This window comes from Mustela nivalis (assembly GCF_964662115.1).
Source record: "Mustela nivalis genome assembly, chromosome: 12".
Taxonomy (NCBI): domain Eukaryota; kingdom Metazoa; phylum Chordata; class Mammalia; order Carnivora; family Mustelidae; genus Mustela; species Mustela nivalis.
The window spans coordinates 22,976,938-22,999,210 of NC_139031.1; the positions used below are offsets into that span (position 1 = coordinate 22,976,938).

Genomic DNA, 22,273 nt, shown 5'->3' on the forward strand with positions numbered 1-22,273 from the left:
ACAGGCTGTGGGATTTCTCGGCTCTTTAGTGAGCCGTCTGTCTCAACCACTTCCACCAGCATTGTTAGGCGGCATTTACAGATGCTACCGAATAACCACTCTGAATGCCCGCTAGGTGCCTGCCACCGTACAACCAAATGCACCTTCACTGGACGGTGCAGGTGACTCCAGTCTCAGCACTCCCAGGCTCCAGGGATCCAGGCACTTCCCCATGCGATCTGTGTACACCTTGGTAGGGACAGCTTAGTTCATGGAGAACAGTTTCGCCAGGTAAAAGGCACAAAGACTAAAAGAAGCTAAAGACTAAGAGAAAACACTGAAGCTCAAAGGCCCATGGATCTGGAGCTGGGAGCTCACAGAAACCACTCAGGTGCACAGCAAATAAGAAGTGTGCCAAACAGGGACAATCTCCACGGAAGAAAAGGGATACAGGGTAGGTAAGAATTCTTTGTCAGTTTCGTCTTATTCGTGACCTTTGCGAAAGAACTTCATGAGTGCTTTTGTTTTTGGAAAAGGAACTAATGTAAAGCGGTGAAGGAGAATCATCCCTGAACTCTTATAGGTTTTGTGGAAGAACCCCTCACAAGGTGGGGTGAGGACTATGGGCCCCTCACAAGGTGGCAGAGCCCATGTGGAGATCTGACGCCAATGTCTGTAGTGCTTCATGTGGGTTTCTTGGAGAACACTGAATCAAGCAGATTTCCAGGTAAGAAATTATTACAAGATGAATGAACAGAATCAAAAATATATAGAGCTGTATCAGATGTGAAGTACAATTTGACACTGGAAAAAAGTTACTAACCTCCCAGCAGTCATTCCAATAGGTAAGACCTAACTGCTAAGGGAATAAAGAGTGAATACGACATGGCAGTGTTTACTATGAGGCCATTCTCATAGCATGAAATGGGTCAACACGAAGAGTGGGTTTAAAATGCTATTAACCCTGTAATTTCTTTTATTATTGTCTGAAACGCCATGTGGGGCAATGACATGCCTTAATGGGATCAGGTTCTAAACTAATATATCTGTACTCAGATCATAAGCCTCAAATGCAACTCCTCATGTTTTGGTTATTCCAGCAGCTAATTTGCAGAACAAGGACTAAATGAGAGAAGGTCTTTAGTGAGAAGGTGTGGGGCAGGAGGAGAGAGGGGAGAAAATAAAAACTGTTTGTTTCAGTTGGAGAATTTCTGCTTGCTTGCCCAGAATGCCCAATTTCCAGTGTGACTTCCCTGGATTTTTCATGGTATTTCAAAAGTCAGACTTCACCAAATGGAAGGGTTCCTGCGACAGAACTCAAGAGACCCAGAATTTCAGATCACAGAGAAACAGCACAATGACATGAATGCAGACCTATCTGCCAGAGTTCTGCCCCTAATCTGCTGTCAGAAACCATCCAAAGCACTGGCTGAGGCTAATTTGCGCACGCCTATGCCAAGTAAGGCTCCACTCCCAGGTCCATGATCCATGGCTGGGCATTTTTCGTTTGGTTCTTGTGATCGAGATGCTGAATTCACCACTGGGCAAGAGTAACAGTTCCCCCAAGAGGACTGACTGAAATTTCACTTAAGCAGCTCACCTCCTATACGGTCTCGGGCATGCCCGTATTAGAGTATGTGCTGTCCTGCAGTGCCACCTAAATGCTTCTTGTCAAAAATAAGCCCCTTGAAGGCACGCAGTTTCCCTTTCTTCCCCATGTAGGCACCATGCAGTGACAGCTTTAATAGATACCCACTGATGAATCAACTCTAAAAAAGAGGGATGGAAGCATGAATCCAAGTAAGAACAAGTACCCTTTACCATGTCTTCTGACAAACCGGACTGTGGAGGAGAAAATTCTCTCCTTTCTAATCAAGGCACACTGCCTCCCAGGAACACAATGCAAAAGGGAAAGATGGCCACTCTACGCAATATGTCTATTTTGATACAAAGGTTTGGGTTGTCATTAGTACTTCCCAATCAGAGCACTCACAAATAGGTCTAAACTTGGAACAGAATAAAAAAAAAAAAAAATCCCCATCAAACAATGAGAATTAAGAGTGGAAAAGAAACAGCAGTTTGCTGAAAGAGAGACGAAAATATATCAGGGCCCTAGAGGAGTTATTTCTGAATTCCCTGCACATACGACATCATTCATGAAGAAGGCAATGGTACAAATATAGCATAAATGTCGTCTGCTCTAGCTTGTAATTTAAAATGCAAATGCTAATGAGCGAACTGGTATATCAGTGGAGTTAATAACCGCATGCCTAGCACAGGGGCTGCATCCAAAACACACACAGAGAAGAGACAGACACCATGTTCCAATTTAAAAATAAAAACACCCAAATTAACCCTAGAAAAATCACTAGCAGATGTACAAGCTCAGGAAAAGGAGGCACACCAGGGCAGGGAAATGGGAACTTCTCCACCCGTTGTAGACTAAGTAGCCAATTTAAATAACTTCCTACATACAGTGAAGGTAAGCATGGGAGTTACTAGGGTTTATTCAGGACTACTATTGTAAAGCACAAGTATAATAAGGAAAAACTACAGAGAATCCACAAAGCTTAGACAAATTTTCTCCAAAGCCCACTTGGAAGCCTAGAAGCCAACCTTAAAGGGAGCCTTATGTCCAAAAATCAAAAGCCACTTATGAGAGATGCAGACCTCGTTTATTTTATCATAGGCAAAGGGTGGTTAACAAACAAACAACAAAAGCAGCAATAAAAAAAACTCCCAAACTTACCAAGTCTGGATTAATGTGGTAATTTTAAAAAATGGGGAAAAGCTCTGATGAAAAAATACGACAGAGAATGCAGTTGTGTCTCAGATGCCTTCCAGATAGGAAAGGAACTTCTGTGAATTGTTTTTCCTCCTACAAGTTCTGTGCTTGGCAGCCCTACATCAGAATCTGGGACCAATCCCACAGCACTGAGTCTAACTGCAGATCCTTGGGCTTCCTCAGAGACCCTCAGGCAGGAGGCATCAGGACATGCAACATGTGGCCACTGGTTCTATCCAGTTCCTTGAGTAGAAACCTGTGGTGCCCACTCAGGGGCGGCAGGAAGGTGTGCCAGGGCCAGCTGCCCATACTGGGCACCCAGTGTGTTCTAATTCTCATGTCAGTGCCATTCACTGAAATTTAATACAAAGGACCAGGCTTAGACTGGCACAGACAGCCCACCAGGTTGGGGAAGCCTGAGGAAAACTTTCTGAAAGGAATCCAAGGGGAGCAATGGTCTAGGGTTTGGGGGCAAAGATAGTTTTTCATGATGAGGAACTCTTTTTTTAAACCCAGTCATATCTCGGTTTGAAAGGGGGATGTGAGAGGTGGTTCCCATAGCAACCAGGATTAAGTCTTATAGGCAGTGTGCACTGTTCACCCTGGGGCTGCCCATTACCAGATTTCAAAGCATTTGCCTTTAATTTCAAATTACCATACAATTTATACTCCCTCTCCTGCATCCAGGTCCTGCCATTTTCCACTATTAGGCTGGCCAAATGGACACCCCACAGGCCAGGGGTAGTGGTAAGTAGCCCGATTCTGGATCTGCTGCTTGCCACCACTACTACTGAATGGCTGTTGATAGATGCCAACAGGCTGACAAGATGACAACGAGAGATCCACACTGAAATGGATTTTTCCAGAAAAGCCACATGATAGAATTAGAAGTGAGGTATCTGGCCACAACCAGAGACAGGCACTGGTACTGGAAACACACAAGCAGAGAACAGTGATCAGATTTCTGCAAGCTTCCCATTCCCTACCTGCCATACCCACGACCTGGAAGCCCAAATAACCTTAAACAGACTCAGAAAGAATTGTCAAGTGGGAAGGGAGGAGAAAGAATAGACGAGGGCTTCTGGGGAGAAAAGCTCTGGGGTCTGACTCTTCTGTACTACTCCACTGGCTCTCACTGGCTCTCCCTGATTCCCACCAGGAGTATTTTTTCCCTCATCTCAACAAACAAAACAAAGCAAAACAAAAACAGAAAAACTCCCAAATCAAACCAAAACCAAACCCTCAAAAGCATCAAGAGTAAAAAGCAAGGAGAAGGCAGGAGTCCAAGGATTTGGGAGGAAAGGATTCTTTTCATTCTGACCCATCCATCCAGATGGAATGAATGGGCCTGTCCAGTAACAGCTGAGGAGAAACCAACATCTTTCTTTTCTTGGCACAGAAAACCCAACCAAGATGGTAAGGGCTGAGCACCCCAGTCAGGAGGCTGGGCCCCACCCAGCAGTCTGAAGGGCTCTGAAGGCGGCACGGCTGCCACCATGCTTCCCTTCAGCTGCAGGTCCCACTCGGGCCTTGACATCTTCCTCACCTCCAGGTCCCAGCATCACACGGAGATGAGCAGGCCCATCTGATGGAAATAATTAATCGGGAGGCAGGAGAGCAAGAATTTGTCTTTAAGAGTTTTAGCTCCAAGGTCTGTGACTGCCATTAAACCATGCTGAACAAATCTTATTTTTATTGACGTCTTTATTTATTACTCTGACTCAAAAAAACAAAACAAAACAAAACAAAACAAAACAAAATAAATGGCTCCTGAGCAGATCAAATCCCTGGCTCTGGACCATGAAATACTCCAGTACGTCCTGGGAGTCTCCTTTGATTCTTACTACTTACTATTCCTCAGGTCATGGCATTTTGAGAACTCTTACCATCCTGGTCACTCTCCTCTAATCCTTGTGTGGTTTGCAAATTCCCTTCCCAAAAGGGTGGTCCCCAGAGAGAAGATCACACTCCAGGCCTGCCCTGTCCTGGGCTGGACCAGCACTCAACCCCACCAATCTCCAGATGTTATACCGCTGGCTTAGAAACAAGGATGGCCTTAGCCTTTTGGACAGTTATCACAATATATACTGTTATTGTTTTATAAAAATCAGAGTTGTTTCCATTTACATGGTTTTAAAGGCATGTTTCTCCTACTCTTACCTTCTTTAAAATGTATTTTGTTTCTTCCTGTCTATACATTCTTTACCTCAATAGACACAACTACTTTGCTTGAAGCCTGGACTTTAGATATTTCTACATTTCTAGCAGATTGTCCAGTGGAAATACATTATTAAACAGCTATGCTACTGAATGATCCACAAACATGACGAGGCTCATTCTGGGAATGATTCACAATCGAGGGATGGGAGATAATCGGGCCAGGCCTACACTTCATCCACATGACGTGACCAGGGGTGGCAGTGCAGTCCATGTGCAGAAACAGCAGCAGAAGGCAGGGCATTGCACGCTCAGCAGCCGAAGAGCAGAGATTTCCACGCCCGAACAAAGGCAGAGTGAGAGGAAAATGATTGATGAGTGCATCCATTTCTTTGAGGCTACTCTTCCTGAGAACTAATAATACCGGCTAAGTTGTTCTGCCTAGATTAATCACACCTAGCCTGCCAAAAGAAAATGTTCCCAATCTTGGATGCTCAAACGCCACCTCCCTTGTGAAGTCTTTGCCATTCCCCAATTAATTGTTCTTTCTTCTGCACTCCCATGGTATGTTGCTTATACTTTTCATAACTCCTTTTTATCTTTCCTTGTTCAAGTTTTTCTTATGGCTGTCTACACTACTCGACTAAAAGCTACTCAGGAAAGCAGCAACTACCATATTAATTTACGTATCACCCACAATCCACCTATCAAAGACCACTTTTTCTTATGGTGGACTTGCAAAATCTTGGCCTCATTAAAAAAGGCTCCCCCAATCTGTTTATTGTGCTAATGCTTTCCTAACAACTGATCCGCCAGGACCTCCTGACATGAAGGTAATTCATAAAATTCATACAATCGTATCTTTAAAAGTGAAGACTACAGCTGCTCCAGGAAAGTCTCAGGTCAAGCTGCCCATTTCTGGTAATGGGACCCAACTGAAAGCAAGTAGGTAGTGGAGACGGAATCAAACTGGCAAGTCCCAAGAGAAAGAATACCCCACTTTACAAATACCCATTAAGTTGCAATTCAATTAAAGCATCTGAAAGGAATTCATAAGTATCAGCAGACCCTGTAATTGCTTAATTAAGGATAGAAGCCCAGCAAACACAACCACATAACTGCCTGATTCATTAGCACCTCGTGATAGCAGAATGGGATTTCTCACTTAAACATGCATTGGCTTTAATTGTGTAATTTGGTTAGGCCCTGGTAATCAATGAGAATCCACCATTCCTGGGGCCAAGAGATGGGGAGGATATTCCTGTTCACCTTCCCTCTCCTCTCTCATTAGAAGTTTTTGGGCTATTGAAACAGGCAGTTGATATTTCTATTAGGACTTGCTGGAGAAGAGGTGTTAAAATCAAAGAAGGACATGAGATACTTTCCTCAAAGGCATTTGGGTGGAAGGACACACAGCAGAACCTTTAGTTTACCCATCATGCACACAACCACCATCAAAATTTACCAAACCCTAGATACCTAGGACCTTTTTCTCTCTGCATCCCTTGTCATAATGCAGCTCCAGTAGGGGAGTTGTAATCAAAGAGAGAAAAGAGGAAAAAATTGGAAAAAAAAAATGCCAAAGGGCAGGCAAAGGCAAGTCTCATTTTCTAGTCTTGTTTCATATGACTAGGTAACTGGTTAATTAGAAGTCACCTGCTGTGATCTACATGGGAAACCCCTGCCAGGTGGCTGCCGCCTTCTAGGTGATTTGTACCGTGGGATCCAACCAAGATGACTGACATCCACCCCCTGCACACTCTGAACCAGCCTCAGTTCCTCATTCTCACACATACTGCTGTCCTAGCTTGAGGAGCATGGAAATGCAAATGGGGTGGGCTCAGTGACTCAGCAGAAGACATCAAACAATTGATACGAGACTACTTAGATTACTTTGCACTGAAACCTCAAATTATTATTCTCTTCCAATTCAGGCAGCTGGTTCCCAGGCAAACTCGATCCCTGCCTCTGCACAGTCAATGGAACTACCTCCTGGATTATGCCCTTAGCACGCCCCAGACACCCTAGAGCCAAGATAATAATTCATAATAAGGAAATGTACTGTGAAGGTCATACCTAACACCGGGATACACACTCCATGCCCCGCGGTGCTGTTAAATAATAATGTGAACCAAAGGCCAAGTGATACGCAAATAGGTGCACCTCAGTATCCCTTTAGACAAGAAATGAAAATGTGAAACACGTGGTATGTGAAAATAAGTGAAAAATAAAGACCAGGGGTAAACTGTTTTTGTTCTAACGGGAGGAAAAAGCATGGGGGCACACTAAATGCTAGATGAGGAAAAAGGATGCTTTCAAACGAATGTGGGCAGCCCGGGGATCTTGGCTTCCCTGTGAGCTCAGGACACGCCCCGGCTGGCCTCTCTGGCTGAAAGAAGTCTGCACAGGAGGCCACAGCGGCAGGCAGAGGGACCGTCAACTGTCTCTGTTCTGATGCTGTAAGGTCACCTGCTCACCGACCAAACCTAAGCCAGGTGCTCAGAGGACTAAAGGGCAAGAGCTTTCAGGAGGCACTGACCTGTCAGCTACAGCTGACTTTGCCCAGCCCCACCTGCTATCCCATCTGACCAGGCAATCATTCCACATACAGGGGTGCAGGAACCGTGACAGAGAGGCCAGCTGGCTCGGGCCAAATGCCACTCCCTATCAAGCTGTGGGGCCGTCTGCCCAAAAAAGGCCACATAAAAATGGAAAGTGTCCACCCCACCTTGAAGTCCAGAGGGCTCTCTGAAAGGCTGGGATTAATGAGAGCAGCACATACGGGATTGCTGAACAATTATCTTGACTTTCCCCTTGAGAATCACAGCCCAAACTCCCTCCTGGCTGCAGAGAGACATCATTTCCAGCAGAATGCCGTTTGTCCACGACATAGAGGACACCCCACAGACACCTGCAAGCTGTGCCATGAGGGTCACTGTCCAGGTGAAACACCCTACAATGTGAATGCCATGTCTCTGTCTATACTCGCTTTCAGTGTTCATTGTAGCTGATCTCAGGAGACCAAGAGACCCTCCTCTAAGGATACTGCCTCCATCCTGTTCTCTAGCCATTTTGTTCCTACTGTCTCCTTTAGCTCATCGCTCTGCCAATCAAATCCTTACAGCCTTTCTTTTCTTTGTCTCTTCTCTTCAGGATTCAGACCAGTGTTTCTCATGTTCCCCATGATACTTTCTCACTCCATCATTTTTATATCCTTATTTGCCAAGAAGATTTTGTTGCGTTGTACATGCTGTAATTGGTATTATGAAAACAACAGGTATACTGAAGAGCTTTTCCAACTCAATGCCATATTCTGCTGCAACCTTAAGAATTAGTTACAAAAGTACTCAAGTTGCTGACATCCTTAGAATGTTACTGTGACCCCTTAGCTTTCACTTTTATGCATTCCTTTTGCATTGTTAGAATTTTGTGACAAGCACTCTATTTTTGATTCTGCTCTTCATTTCCCACATTTATACCCTAATCGCCTATAATCTGCCTTTAGCTGAATCAACTCTGATGAAACTGCACTGACAAAGGTCATCTGTGACTTACTAATTTGATAAACAGTATAAAATTATTTCTTAAGTTTTTACTGATGATATTTTAGGTAAAATCTGACACTGCCAACTCCTTGGACTTCTTTCTTCTCTTGGCTTCCTGAACATTACTTGCAGGATTCTCCGCCTAATTCTCCAACCACCAATTATCTGTTCCTAAAACATATACTTACTTTGGCGTTGCCCTTGCTGGTGGATATCCTAGTCTGCCCAGTTAAGCCTTGGGCGAGTTAGTTACCCTCCTACACTTGATGTCACCCTCTTTTCTGACCAAAAAATCCAATCATTCCCTGAATCATCAAGCCTTCCTCCTAAATGCTTTTCCAACCTCTCTTCTTCTTCACTGCCAGATTTTAGGCATCTCACCCTCTTGCTTCTGTACCTACTGTCTCTGCTTCCAGCCTCATTTATTCTAATGTATTCACCAAAATAAACTTTAACACAAGTGTGAGCATGTCACTCTCTTGCTCAATACCCTCAGTGACTCTGAGGGTCCACGGTACATCCTGTGTGCATTTCCAGCTTATTCCCACACCAACCCCTCACTCCTTATACTCCACCAGTACCAAACGGGGCACAGTTACCTGGACACACCAAGACAGATCATACCTTTACACCTTTGTACATGCTGTTAACATCTACTTAGAATGTTCTTCCCTATCTATCTCCTTTTCCCCTCCTGTCCCAACATTGTCAACTCCTATTTGTCCTTCAAAAGCAGCTCAGGGAACAGCTCCTCAAGGAGACAGCCCTGACTTTCCTTTAAGTAACTGATGACTCCCTCCTCTGTGTTACTTCTGTGCCTTATAAAGAAGTCTCTCACCCAGAGCCCAATACTGCAGTCTGCTTACATGCCTGTCTTCCCTCCAGAGCTTCCAGAGACCTAGGATGATGTCTTAACAGGAAGCAAAGTTCCTCCTTCTAAACTCAAAGGGAAAAGCCAGTAGCCTTCCTATCAGTGAGCTTTCCGCTCATTTAGGAGGAGGCTAGAAGAGCAACTTTGCTTGATTTATTTCCACTGAGAGGTCAAAGTCTCTATGGTAGAGCCTCAGCTACGTGCAAACACACTGCACAATATACTACTGCACATAAGAGTTATGAAGAGCTCTAGCGGGGCACCTGGGTGGCTCAATGGGTTAAAGCCTCTGCCTTCGGCTCAGGTCATGATCCCAGCGTCCTGGGATCGAGCCCCAAGTTGGGCTCTCTGCTCAGCAGGGAGCCTGCTTCTCCCCCTCCACTGCTAACTTGTGATCTGTCAATGAAGTCTATAAATATATATATATATATATATATATAAAAAGGAGCTCTAGCTATGAATTCACCAAGTCATCGTGAGGAAGAGGAAGGAAACAGATTTATGGATAATCTACTTCATGGCAGCCTTGTTCTGAACCCATTATACATCTCATTAAACCCGCACAAAAATCCTAAGAGGCAAGAAACACTTTCCAGTTAACTGATGTCTGAGCTAAGGCTTCAAGAGTAAAAAACTTCCTTAAAGTCACCTGCTTGTGCAGAGTAGAGCTGTGATTCAAACTGAGGTCTGTGTGCTCTTACAACTTCTCCCTGTCCTGTATCCTTGCCAGGTTTCTAAAGAAGTTAGAAGATGCAGAATATAACCACACATAGTATGGCAGGAGAAAAATGTAAAACCTTATATTTTGCTTTGGTAATTTATCTTTCAGAATAGAAGTTAACTCGGGTGCTATCTTTCGAATCGCTAAGCTTAGAATAATGCCAAGTACACACAGGAACTGGGTGACCAGGCTGCGTTGTGTCTGAACCTCTGCGGGTTGGAAACTGCCCCAGTGAACACTTAAGCAACACATATTCTACTCTACATATACAGTGGGACAAGGCCTTTCTGGCAGTTGGCTGAAGTCCAGAACAGTCAAGCAAGACAAATGCTCCATGGGAAACAAAGTACAACCAGAAGGGTTCTGCAGAACTCTAGCCAGGATGGGTCTAGCTCTGAGCTGGTTCTATTCAAGTAGTTTTGAATTTAGAAGCCAGACCTTCAATGTTTTCTTTCCCCTATAGACCGGTGGCCAAGTTTTCCAGAAAGAATGATACTTTTTCTCTTGCTCACCTCGGGGATAAAGCTCCCAGAGTCCAGAGGATACTTCTGTTTTGCAGATATAGAACAAAGGACAGGTTGTTACTTTAAACTCTGTAACCACAGGAATTCACTGGTGAGAAACTTCTCTGCTCTGGAAATCTTCAGTAAAGGGCACAGATGGTATCTGTCACACACTGCCACAATGCCCCTCACTTTACTATGATGCACCAAAGTACAGTCCCCCAGTACGGCATGGATTTGTTTGGCTCTTCCTTTCCGCAGCTGCCCCTGAGCTTCACGTCATACCTCTCAGTCCCCTTGGAAAGCCTGCAGAGCTGTGCAGTGTTGGTTAATTTCTTCAGAGTGTGAGAGAGCCTCAGCCAGAAGTGGTGGCCCAGCCGCAGGGGAGAACATCACCGCCATGTGTTCAGTGAGTGATTTATCTTACATAACAGCCCATTTAGTTAGGGCCTGAGGGAGACCCTCATCCAAAGAAGAAACTATCAGGGCCTTCTAGGAAAAGGAGGCCGAGGCAATCTGGCAGGGGACAGCAAGCATGTCTTCCATTTCTCTTCCCCCATGGCAAAATCTATTCAAGAATCCCAACAGAAAAAGTGCTGAGGGAGCAGGGTCAGCAGAAAAAGCAATGTGCATGGTAGAACACAGCAGAGTATCATGTCCTTTGTGAGTGAGTGAATGTTTGTGTGTACAGGGGTGGGGTGTGCAGTGTTGAAGTAAAATGACACTTTCTCTCAAAGACTACAGTCTCTGTGAAGTACTGACTGGAAATAAGTAACTTTATTCTCAGCCGTCGGGGAAGAAATAAAGCAGTCTGCTCCTTGAATGCATAAATGTAAATTGCTCAAAGAACACAGATCATACAGTCTTGCTGGCTTGTGAAATATCAAGCTACTAGAAAAGATAGGATAAGAGAGATGCGCATTCAGTCAGCAAAGAAAGGGTGGCTTGCCCCAGCACGTCAAGCTCAGTGCAAAAGAGAAACACTACAGATGCAGAAGCCTGGGAAGGTAATGTCATAGTTTGACGTTTCACAAAGGATCTGGATCCTAATAACAGCTGAGAAGAATAAAAGAGACAAATCACACTGCCCAGGGAGACATAAGGGAAGGGTGTCTCAGCTCCTCGGTGGACTACCCATGACTAGCATGGCGCAGTGGTCTACCCCAAATGGGAAATACCGACTGTGAGAATTCCATCATTAGTATTTTTCTTTGGAATTCCCTTCACTCGGGCTGTGAAAACATACATGTTGTCTTTCAAGTTGCTCTACTCTAATGCCCTGTGGTTGGTAGAAATGAGGAGCAAAAGAGGGCCCAGTGCTGGGTCTGCAGTGACAGAGAGATTAAATCTAGCAATTTTGTGTTCACATCTCAATTAGACACTAAACCACCTAGACTGGTTCGAGGTCTCACTGGAGGGCATGTGACTTCCAGGCATGACCTCTGAGCTCCGGGAGGAAATTACTGGAACATGTAACACACAAGACTTACCTGCAAGCAAGAAGGTGATAAGGCAAGTTTCCTTTGGCAAATACAGCTTGAGACGAGAACCGCTGAAGACATATTCCACTACAGCTTCAGAACGACCTGCCCGTTGAAGGAAGGGCAGAAACTGCTTTGCTTTTTGGGTATCCTGGTGGATGAAAGAAAAGAATTGTTAGAAAAAAAGTCATAAAATCTAAGGAAATGATTCTCTCTCTGTACTAGGGCAAAAAGTCTGGCAAACCATAGAAAGCTTGGCACATACCTGCAGAAAAACAGATAATCCTGAAACTATGACATAGGGAAGATAGTCATGTGACTTCCACAGAAGAAACAGAGTTAATCTGAAATTTCCAGAACATTCTGTGTGCTTCCCACTGTTCTTTTACTATGCACTCCATGAATATACAAGTTAGGAAGGTGCTTTGAAATGAAAATTTCATTCCTCGTGGGTTGCAAAAAAGGGCTTCTCTTCCTTCAACAAAATCGAGGGGGAGAAGACTATATCAGCCTTTCATGGAGGTTAATTTAACCTTTAATTTTCATTAAAAAAAAAAAAAATGCTTCCCAGGCTGTGTTACATAAAGCCCCTTAACCAGTTCACCTTTAACCTTCAATGGGTTTTGTAGATTCAGAGCTCACTGTTTCTGAACATCAAGAGTGCAGTCTTCTTTGGGTGCCTACATTGCAAGCCTTGGTCTATGTGCTCTTCAAGGGTGAGCTGGGATCTGAGCAGACTGTTCCTGTTCCCAGCCTGGGAAATCTCTTAACAGTAAGACATACTCAGTGGGGACCTCCATCGTGTCAGCATGAACAATTACAGAAACAAGAAAAACACATGAAACCAAGTAGCACTTTAAAACTTTTTTCCCACATAAAACACAAAGTGCATGCCCTCTACCCTCAAGGGTAACCAGACCACGGACATTTTGAACCTCCGAGCTCTCAGCTAGAGAGCTTCAATTCCTTTCAGGAAAGCCTTCAACGTAATGAAACAGATGACAGAGTAAGCAAGCATCAAAACATCACAGTGCATGTGCTGGGCGAGTAGTCACGGCACATCCAAATTTCCGAGGTTTTCAGCTCAGCCAGCAGAACTGTAAACTCCCTCTGAGGACAGCAAGCTCTGCATACTTCCCTGACTCCTGCGACACAAGCAGTCTGCACTCTGCCAAGCGCTTCCTTTCTGACTCTGCTCCTAGCAACAGAGCTACTGTATCTAAATTAATGCACATTAGATAATGAAAATTTAACAAGCCATCAAGTATTTGAGAGCTTTCACAGCAGCCAGAGGGGCTCCTCTCATTCAGAAGCAGTGAGGTAGGCTGGGATGAAAACAGTATTTATAGTAATGAGATTCATCCTTCCCTTCAAACAGATTCTCAGAGAAAAGAAGAGACAGTCATCCATTCTCAGCGTCTCTAATGGCACACTGGTAAAAAGGTAAGGTAACAATGAGCTTTAGCGAGTTGGGAACTCCTCCGGTGAACACTTAAGCAACACATATTCTACTCTACATATACAGTGGGACAAGGCCTTCCTGGCAGTTGGCTGAAGTCCAGAACAGTCACGCAAGACAAATGCTCCATGGGAAAGAAAGCACTACCTGATTAAAATCCTTTTGCCACACTAGTCTAAATCTGGGACATTATTCATGAGCTGAACCAGTAAGTCAACAACAATTATTAAATTGATTATCGGAAATCATGAGGCAACTTAATGTCTCTGAAGAGAGGGCCTTTCCCCTCAAAACTGTAGTAATCTATATTTTCCTGAAACAGACTTTTGCTCACTGTCATATGGACGCAATTATCTGGAGGAAAAAAAATAGGTGCTTACAAGAATAACAGCACACATACTCACAGGTATTAATATAAAAAGAAGGTTATAGCAGATTCTCACCCTATTTTGCTAAATGATTACTTAATTTACCAAAAGAGAGAATTTTTCAGACTGGGAACCAAGGAGAAATGAAGGCACCTTACTATCAGCCATGTAAAGAAAAAAAAAAAAAAAAAAGTTCCTGACTCTTCCTGAGTCTCAATCTACAATTTAATAGTCCTAATCCAGAAACAACAACATATGGGAAGATAGCAAAGAGAATATGACATGCCACTGACTATGACAAAAATTAGAAGTGAAAGCCAACCATGACAACTGAAGGCATGACGACAAATTTCACAAGCCTACCACAACTGTCCATGTTTACCTCCAGAAGCCAAACTGCAAGATAAGACATGGAGCTCCCTCATCGTTCCAAATGCTTGAAGATGATATGCCTATGAACCACCCGCTAAGGTCAAAGATACAAAATTTTACCCAAGTTCATAGATTTTTAAGAATAAAAAAATTCTTATCAAGTCAATTAAATTGAATATAAGCACCAGAACATGTCAGCTCTTTCAAACTCTATCACAGGCAGACAATGGTGTCCGTCTTCCTTGTCATCTCAAGTGCTTCCCCTGCTTGGCATGTTCCTTCCAACACAAAAATTCTTGAAACCTTTAAAATTTGTCTCAGTGGCTCCTATGAAAAGACTGGCAAGTCAGACTGACAAGTTCCCTCAGGTGATGGAGCCGCCCATCAGTCCCTGCTACTTTAGCTATGGAATTTATTTATTTTAGGAGTTTTGATTGTTATGACCATAAAACTGACTGAATATGGTTAAACTGATTTGTCTTCCAAAGAGCCCATGCACTTCAGTCCCTGACACTCATTTCTAAGTTTCAACACTACGTAAATAAGAGAAAACTTGATGATGAGGAACAGTGTAATAGAGAGCAGTTTAGGCCCCACTGAGGAACTGAAGATGCCAGGTGCATCTTTAGGACAGTAGGGCGATCAAGTTCAAATGACAACATTAAGATGACACCTGAAATTCTCTGATAATCCTGAAGCAGCACCTAGTGAGATTTAGTGAAATCAAAGATTTCTTTATAACCTTAAGAGTTCCAAAAGAATTTTTTTAAATTAAAGATTAAAGGCCTCAGATTTAAAGAGTTAACAACACTGAGACTTGAGGCACAGAAGGCTCATTTCAAGGCAGACTATTCAGTGTCCAGTATTTCTGTCTAGAAATCTAGTTGCAGACACTCTCATCCTCAGGTTTTCTATGCTGTGACTCATGTAGGTGAGGCCTGGGCATCTACTTGCCACAGTTTTCCCCATGACATTGGCTCAAGGCTTTGAGAATCCAAGCAGATAAATTAGCTATGGTTTTCTGCACCAATATTCCCCTCCACTGGTGTAAATAATCAAGAAGCAACTGTACTTCTAAGCAGGTAAGTCTTTTTTTGTTGCACTGCTAGTTTTCACATTACCTGTGCTCGAAAACAAACCACACATCAGTATTTTCCTGTAATCCTAGAGAAGCTAATTTAAGGTTGCATTAGCTACATTTAACTTGCTATTGTGGATGGCATCTCTTTAAGGAATGTTTCTGCCTCCTCAATGCACCTTGAAATTGAGAAAGTAATGGTGCAACAAATGTGCCTGGGGTGACTTCATTTCAAAGGATGCTAATATCTATACCTCACACTTAGTGGAACAGGGCTTGGAATGACCCCAAAGAAAGGCAGGATGATCCTTAGAGAGAGAAAAAGGTCGTAAAGGCAACTTAATTATACACTCCTACTCTGTTCTCACTTCCGGCCTGTCAGGCCAAACCTCTTCCAGATGCAGACTACATGTGTCAACGCCTATACAAAATTCCCTTCAGCAGGTAGATTGCAACCTGTCCCTACAAAGTACCACGTGTAAGTATGCACATGCTGAAAATAATTTAGTAGGATGAATTACCAAGTTTGGAAGAGTGGGACAGTTGAGGGCAGAAGAGGGCAGGGGAAGGGCTGGGGAAAGGCAGAGGAAGCAGAATCCTTACATGGCACGCACAGGACCAAGGTCCACAGCATGCTACTTAGACACACGTGTCCTCTGCATCCTAGAAGAGCAGAACTCATATAAATCAAAGTTCTGTGAATTCTGGAACAAGATTTAGGCTGTCAGTTTGTACTTGATGTTAGCAAAGTGAATTCTTTGATTTTTCCACTGAAAATACCCATAGAGTAGGCATAAACATAGTTTACTGGTGAGAAGCAAACATCACAATACACAAAACAGCACAGGGAAATGGGAATCAGAGTAAACCTATTAGTTAACCATTAATCAGGATTATCACGGGCAAGTCTCAAAAGGGAACTGTTAATAATGAACCTCACTAATTAGTTTTCATCATCACAATCACTCTTTGATTAACACCATAGCAAAAAGAACTAAAAACAAACACATGCAGAGCTTATTAGGGTACCAGGGGGGTGCTCTGCCAGAAACTTGAGCACTGGGAAGAGGCCCATCACACCTGACCAGGCTGCCTGGCACTACAACCATGTCCCCACATGGCTGGCTCCAGCGAAGCCAGAAGGTTTCTCTCCTGCCAGTGCTGACTATCCTCTCCATTGGTCGGCCTCAGGCTAGACCTCCAGAGCACCATGCTGTTTGGTTCCAACCAATTTTAATGCCGAAGTGGCAGAAGCTCTGTGTACAAAAAAACAGATACAAAGGGAAGGAAAGAGCGAAGAGATCAGAACTAATACCCAAGGACAGGCCCCAAACACACTTGCTTTTTAAGTTGTATTGTGACAACTCATCGCCATAGTTAATAGATCTTTTCAGGGCTCCTCAGACCAGGAGGATTTTTCCCACAGCTATGTGGAAGACAAATCAGAAGTACATCCTCTATCAGAAAGGCAAAAAAGTCATCCACCACTCTGCGCTCTTCCTCTTTTCCACAGCCTGGGCTCTATGGCCCCCATTGACATTTGAACACACAGAACGAGGCTGTGAGTCTCTGTGAGGAACCAGCTGTACAGCAAGATCTCTTAATATATAATATATAACCCAAATAATATATATGAGATATATTACATGATATATATATATATATATATATATATATATATATATGATAATAAGATTAATATATGATATAAATCTCTGAATATAAATGGGACCCTGGAGGGAGACACTTGAAAATGCCCTCTAGCTCCAATATTTACCACAAAGCACTTAAAAATTTGAAACCAACCTTCCCTGGTTGTCAATGTTTCATGAAGAGGTGTGTATGAGCGAACTAGGGACGGAAACATCAGTGAGGTGCAAGTTTAACAGGAATGAAGTAAACATAGCAGAGAACCTAGAGAAAAACACTCTGACTGAAAACATTACAAGGAAACAAGAAAAAAAAAGGTGCTGAAACTAGGCCATCAATAATCTTTCATTAAGTGCTGTCTACAGTTTTATAGTTTCTCACACTATTTACTCCCCTTGGCACAGAACCTCACTCAGGCCTCCAACATGTGGAAGTGTAGGAGAAACAATGTTTTGTGCTTTGGGCTCCACTCCGGAGAGCACGAATCAAGAAGACATCTGCAGGAGCACTAGGCTGTGCGACAGCTTTGAGCTTGGGAGGCTGGTGTTCCAATCTCTGGCACCCTCAACAGAGGTTTTCTCCTCTGACTCTCCTCCTTTACCAGTTATTAGGTTAGCATGGCATGGCTAAGCAAAGCTTCCCTTCCCAAATCTTCCCAAAACTTGCAAGCTAAGGACAGACCAAAGGGCAGAAGGAGCAGCACTTCCCAAATTGGAAGAAAGCCACAGAGCATGTCAGAGCTTCATGTCCCAAATATGGAGGAGAAGAAGTTTCTCTGCAATCAGATTTGAAAAAAAACTTTGCCTGTTGCTCTCAGGAGTCCTGCAAAGGACAGGTGTTTGTAATATTTGTATTTGGTAGGTCTTGTCCACCATCTATTTTCTTCCCAAAAGGTCCAATAATGATAAAAGAAGGGACTTCCAATGCTGAGATAAGAAGACACAACCTGTGTTTAGAAGAAAAATGGGCAAAGTAGCATTCCGATGGATGGTCAACAGCAGCCTGAGTAGGAAAAAGTCGGATCGCATTACACAGATAGATTAGGGAACCCCAGAATATGGCCTGGACTTCAACTGTAATCACCCCAAACTGTTAATAGCTTAAAACTCCCTCAACGGGGGTTGGATAAACCAGCTGTGGTCCTCACACAAAGGAACACTACTCCGCAGTAAAAACAATACAGGCAACAACACAGATGGCCCTCAAAGGCAGGATTCCTTTTCTAGAACACTGTGACAAAGGTTAGAGTAGAAGGTCAGAAAATGGATCAGTGGCTGCCAAGGACTGGGGGAAGGGCCAGAGGTGAACTCCAAGGGCATGGAAGAATTTTGTGGGATGATGCAATAGTTCTATTGTCCTGACTATGGTGATGATTACATGTATACACTGCTTCTCAAAATGTACCTCTGTCAAAACTGACAGAATTATATACTACAAATGATATAGTTTTATAAATTAAACCTAAATTTTTAAAAATAAAAAAAAATTGGCCTAGATAGGTAGCTTATGCAAAATTTTAATTTTTAACTTAAGAAAACCTTTTTCCTAGTCAACTAATTTGTAAGTATCTCAGAGTTACAAGTTCAAAATGAAGAAATTTTCATGCTTCAGATAAACTGCCTTATCTAACTGTTCAATGAATTAAAGTATTTTAAAAATTCAAGCAGAAAATAGTTTAGATGAGAAAAATCATGAGGTTAGAAGAGCACAGAAAAAAATCTTATTGGTTTCCCAAAAGCAGTGTAAGAAAGTATTAATTCTTAGGCAATGGCTAAAGGAAAGGATGACACCATCCTCAAATTGGCTATGTAGAGGAAATATTTTGTTCAAATGAAAAAAAAAAGTACTACTAAGTACATATCCAGACTGACATTTCTTTTCTACCTTGAAATAAAATCATGTGATATGGCTTAATGGGAATAAAATAATATCCACTTCTTTATCAAATGAAAATTCTATACTAGCTCAGAGATTATTCTTTTATTGAATGACTTTCAATTTCCCAAATTTAACCAGCTGAAATTATACTGTGATAACCATTCAATTTAACCTTTAGAAATGAAGTCATTGCCTTTTAGTGGAAAAATCTGCATTTTATCATCAACAGGAAATACAATGCCCTTGGCTTATTCTACAAGACCTTTTTAGTCCTGAAACTTTAGCACAGAAAGAGCAGATGGTGGTATATGTGTGCCTCATATAAAAAGTGGAGAAGTAAGTATTTGCCTAGTTAGAATAAGCTATCAACTATCCAAGCTTGCTTTCTTCCTATATTCAATCCTCTTTCTCTAACTTGGATGAGGTGGGAAGCCCATCGAGGTGGTATGCCAAGGGATGTCCTTTGTCAAGTCTGCAAAACCACAAACTATCTCAAAGTTATGACTTGTAATTTGTGAGGGCCAGGAAAGTTTCTAAAAATAAACCCTACTTTCCTTCCCTCATCCCAAACTGTCCCTTTCCCCATTTCTCCAAACTCTAACTTCCCAACAGATTATTACAATTTTTTTCTTAAACTGATATTCAGTGTTAAGACTTTGCAAATTATAACCCTACATGAAATGCTCCTCTCCTTTCTCTTGCTGACTACTGGATGGTGGCCCATCAAGCCTGCTTTATAATGGATGCCCTGGGCCTTCTCTTCACATAGACCCTGGAAATTCCCTTCCCATCCTGTCCTGGGTTATGGTTACTAGATCCACAAATTCCGCTTTCTTGGTTTACTTCTTTTCCATTAGAAAAAAAAAATCCTATTCTTATTTCATGGAGAAAATGTCTTCTCTCTCTGAGGTCAGGTAGGTTAATAAGGTATTGTTTTTGTAGTTTCAGTCAGGAAAAACACTATCCATAAATACTTTGAGTCAATAAATAAATTCCTTTCATAATTCATCAGCACAGTAATAAAGTATCTAGAGGAACTTCACACTGGAAGACATATCTTCCAATTATTTTCAGGTTAAATATTTCTCAAAAAAACATGTAATTTATCCAGATTGTAGACATCTGATTTGTAATACAGAATTAAATTGATTAAAAAATAGTTAAAGGAAACATTTCTATGTTAAACTGGTAAAGATAACTACAAACAATGATAACAGAAAAAGACCATTTACATTTAAAACAACTGTGCTGTTGGGGCACCTGGGTGGCTCAGGAGGTTAAGTGTCCAAGGCTCAGGTCATGATCTTAGGGTCATGGGATCAAGCCCCACGTCAGGCTCAATGCTGAGCCTGGAGTCTGCTTCAGATTTTCTCTTCCTCTCCCTTCCGCTCACTCTCTCACTGTCTCTCATATAAATAAAATCTTTAAAACAACTGTGCTGTTCCTTTTCTAAGAATGAAATGAGGAATCTTTGTTGGAAAACCATCACAGACGTCCTGAAATTTCTGGAAAAAGGGAATGTGACTGGTCTAAAAGCACAGCTTCTACATGGTAGGTGATGACAGTGAGAATCTGAAACAAAGCAACTAACCAGTCTCCTGTTCTGGATGTCAACTACCAGGCCACGATGAAAAATAACAGGGTTGAAATACATTTTTTTCTTTCAAAGTTTAAGATCAATTTTTATCACTTCCAAAGTCTCCTCTATAGGCAAGAGGCAAAAATTTATTACAGAAGCAGAAAATGGCTTCAGAGATAATTAAAATAATATGTGCAGAGTAAAGAATTTAAAAGACGGTCTGATGAAGCACAAGTTTCATTTCATGGGCAAATCAAGAACTCAGGGGCAAGGAAATTGATGTCATGCTAAACTCTACCTCACCTGAGATAAGAACCCAACTTTAGAAAAGGATAAAGAAAAAAATCAGTAAGCAACCTGTGACATAAAATTTTTTAAAAATCAAAATAAATTTTATTATAAAAGGTTAGAGGATTAAAATAACTCCAATACCCCCTAAACTACTCTGAACATTCATTTTCACCTGGAGACATACCAATTTAGGGCCAATGAATCTTAAAGAAAGCTTTTTTAATTATGTTTAATTCGTTTTCTTGAGGCTCTACATTTAAAAATATTTTATTTTACTTGAATTCAATTAATTAACATACAGTGTATTATTAATTTCAGAGGTAGAGTCCAGTTATTAATCAGTTATAAAACCCTGTTTTTAAAGAGTGAATAAAATAGATAACTAAAAAATTTGGAGGAGAAAGTTCTAGTTTTTGAGACATGGAGAAAAATGACAACTATTATGGCATAAGTTTATTATTAATTAAGAAAGAAAATGATTGGTTTTGAAGAATATATCAAACCAAAAATCTAATCATTTCACTCAATAAAGATTTATAAATGATGATGTTAAAAAAACACAAAACTATATGGTATCCTTTGGCATAAGTGTCCACATAAGAGACTATTCTAAGAAAATAATTACAGACTATGAATTAGCTAAAGAAATAAAAACGTTGTTTCTTTTTATTTTTTAATTAATTAATTAATTAATTTGAGAGAGAGAGAGAGAGAGAGAACAAGAGAGCACAAGCAGGGGGAGGGGCAGAAGGAGAGGGAGAAGCAGACTCCCTGCTGAGCAGGGAGCCCGATGTTGGGCTTGATCCCAGGACTCTGGGATCCGGACCTGAATGGAGGGCAGACGCTTAACTGACTGAGCCACCCAGGTGCCCCTAAAATGTTGTTTCTGAAAGAAAAGAACAACTGAAATAAATATCCAAGAATAAATATCCAGAAAGCTTGGATATTCCAAAGAATAAATATCCAGAAGCTCACGAAATAAATTACAGTACATCAAGAAGACAGAAGACTAGGTAGACATTAAAAGTATGGTGCAAGAAGACATTCATGTGCAAAAATATAACAGGAAAAGGCAATTAAGCATCTACCATGTGCCAGGCATTGTTCAAGGCACTGAGGGTATAGTTAAGAATTAAACAAAGTTTCTGTCCTAAAAACAGTTTATATCATTTAAAGGGGAGGGGAGGGAGGAAAAATGTAAAAAACCCCTATTTTGGTAAATAGATGTATTTTTACTGACAAAATTCTGATGGTAGCAGTAGAGATCATTTTCTTCTTTTTGGCTTACTGATTTTTTGATGCATTTAAAATAAAAAATCTTGACAGAAAATTTGTGGTACAAAAATGTGTAAGCTTTTGTTTTCAAAAGAAAATACATTAACATTCAGTGCTGATTCAGCTCTGCCCAGATAAACTCACAAATTACTCAGATCAGAAAACTGTCTCCCCAGTTGTTTAAAAGCCAAATTCAACATTTTCTACAGTGATAATAGGCTTAAATTGTAATAAAACTACCCTTACAGAAAAGGGTAGTTAGAAATGTAGTGTTTTGGAGG

At 41.8% G+C, this 22,273-nt stretch overlaps 1 protein-coding gene across 1 annotated transcript in view; it reads right to left on the bottom strand.

Annotated features, from left to right (window-relative positions):
• Window positions 1-22,273, bottom strand: part of SND1 (staphylococcal nuclease and tudor domain containing 1) — a 411,376-nt gene that overhangs the window by 136,875 nt on the left and 252,228 nt on the right. The window contains exon 15 of the mRNA XM_082694082.1: window positions 12,052-12,193. Within this exon, the coding sequence (XP_082550208.1) occupies window positions 12,052-12,193 (142 nt within the window). The remainder of the gene's footprint in view (window positions 1-12,051; window positions 12,194-22,273) is intronic.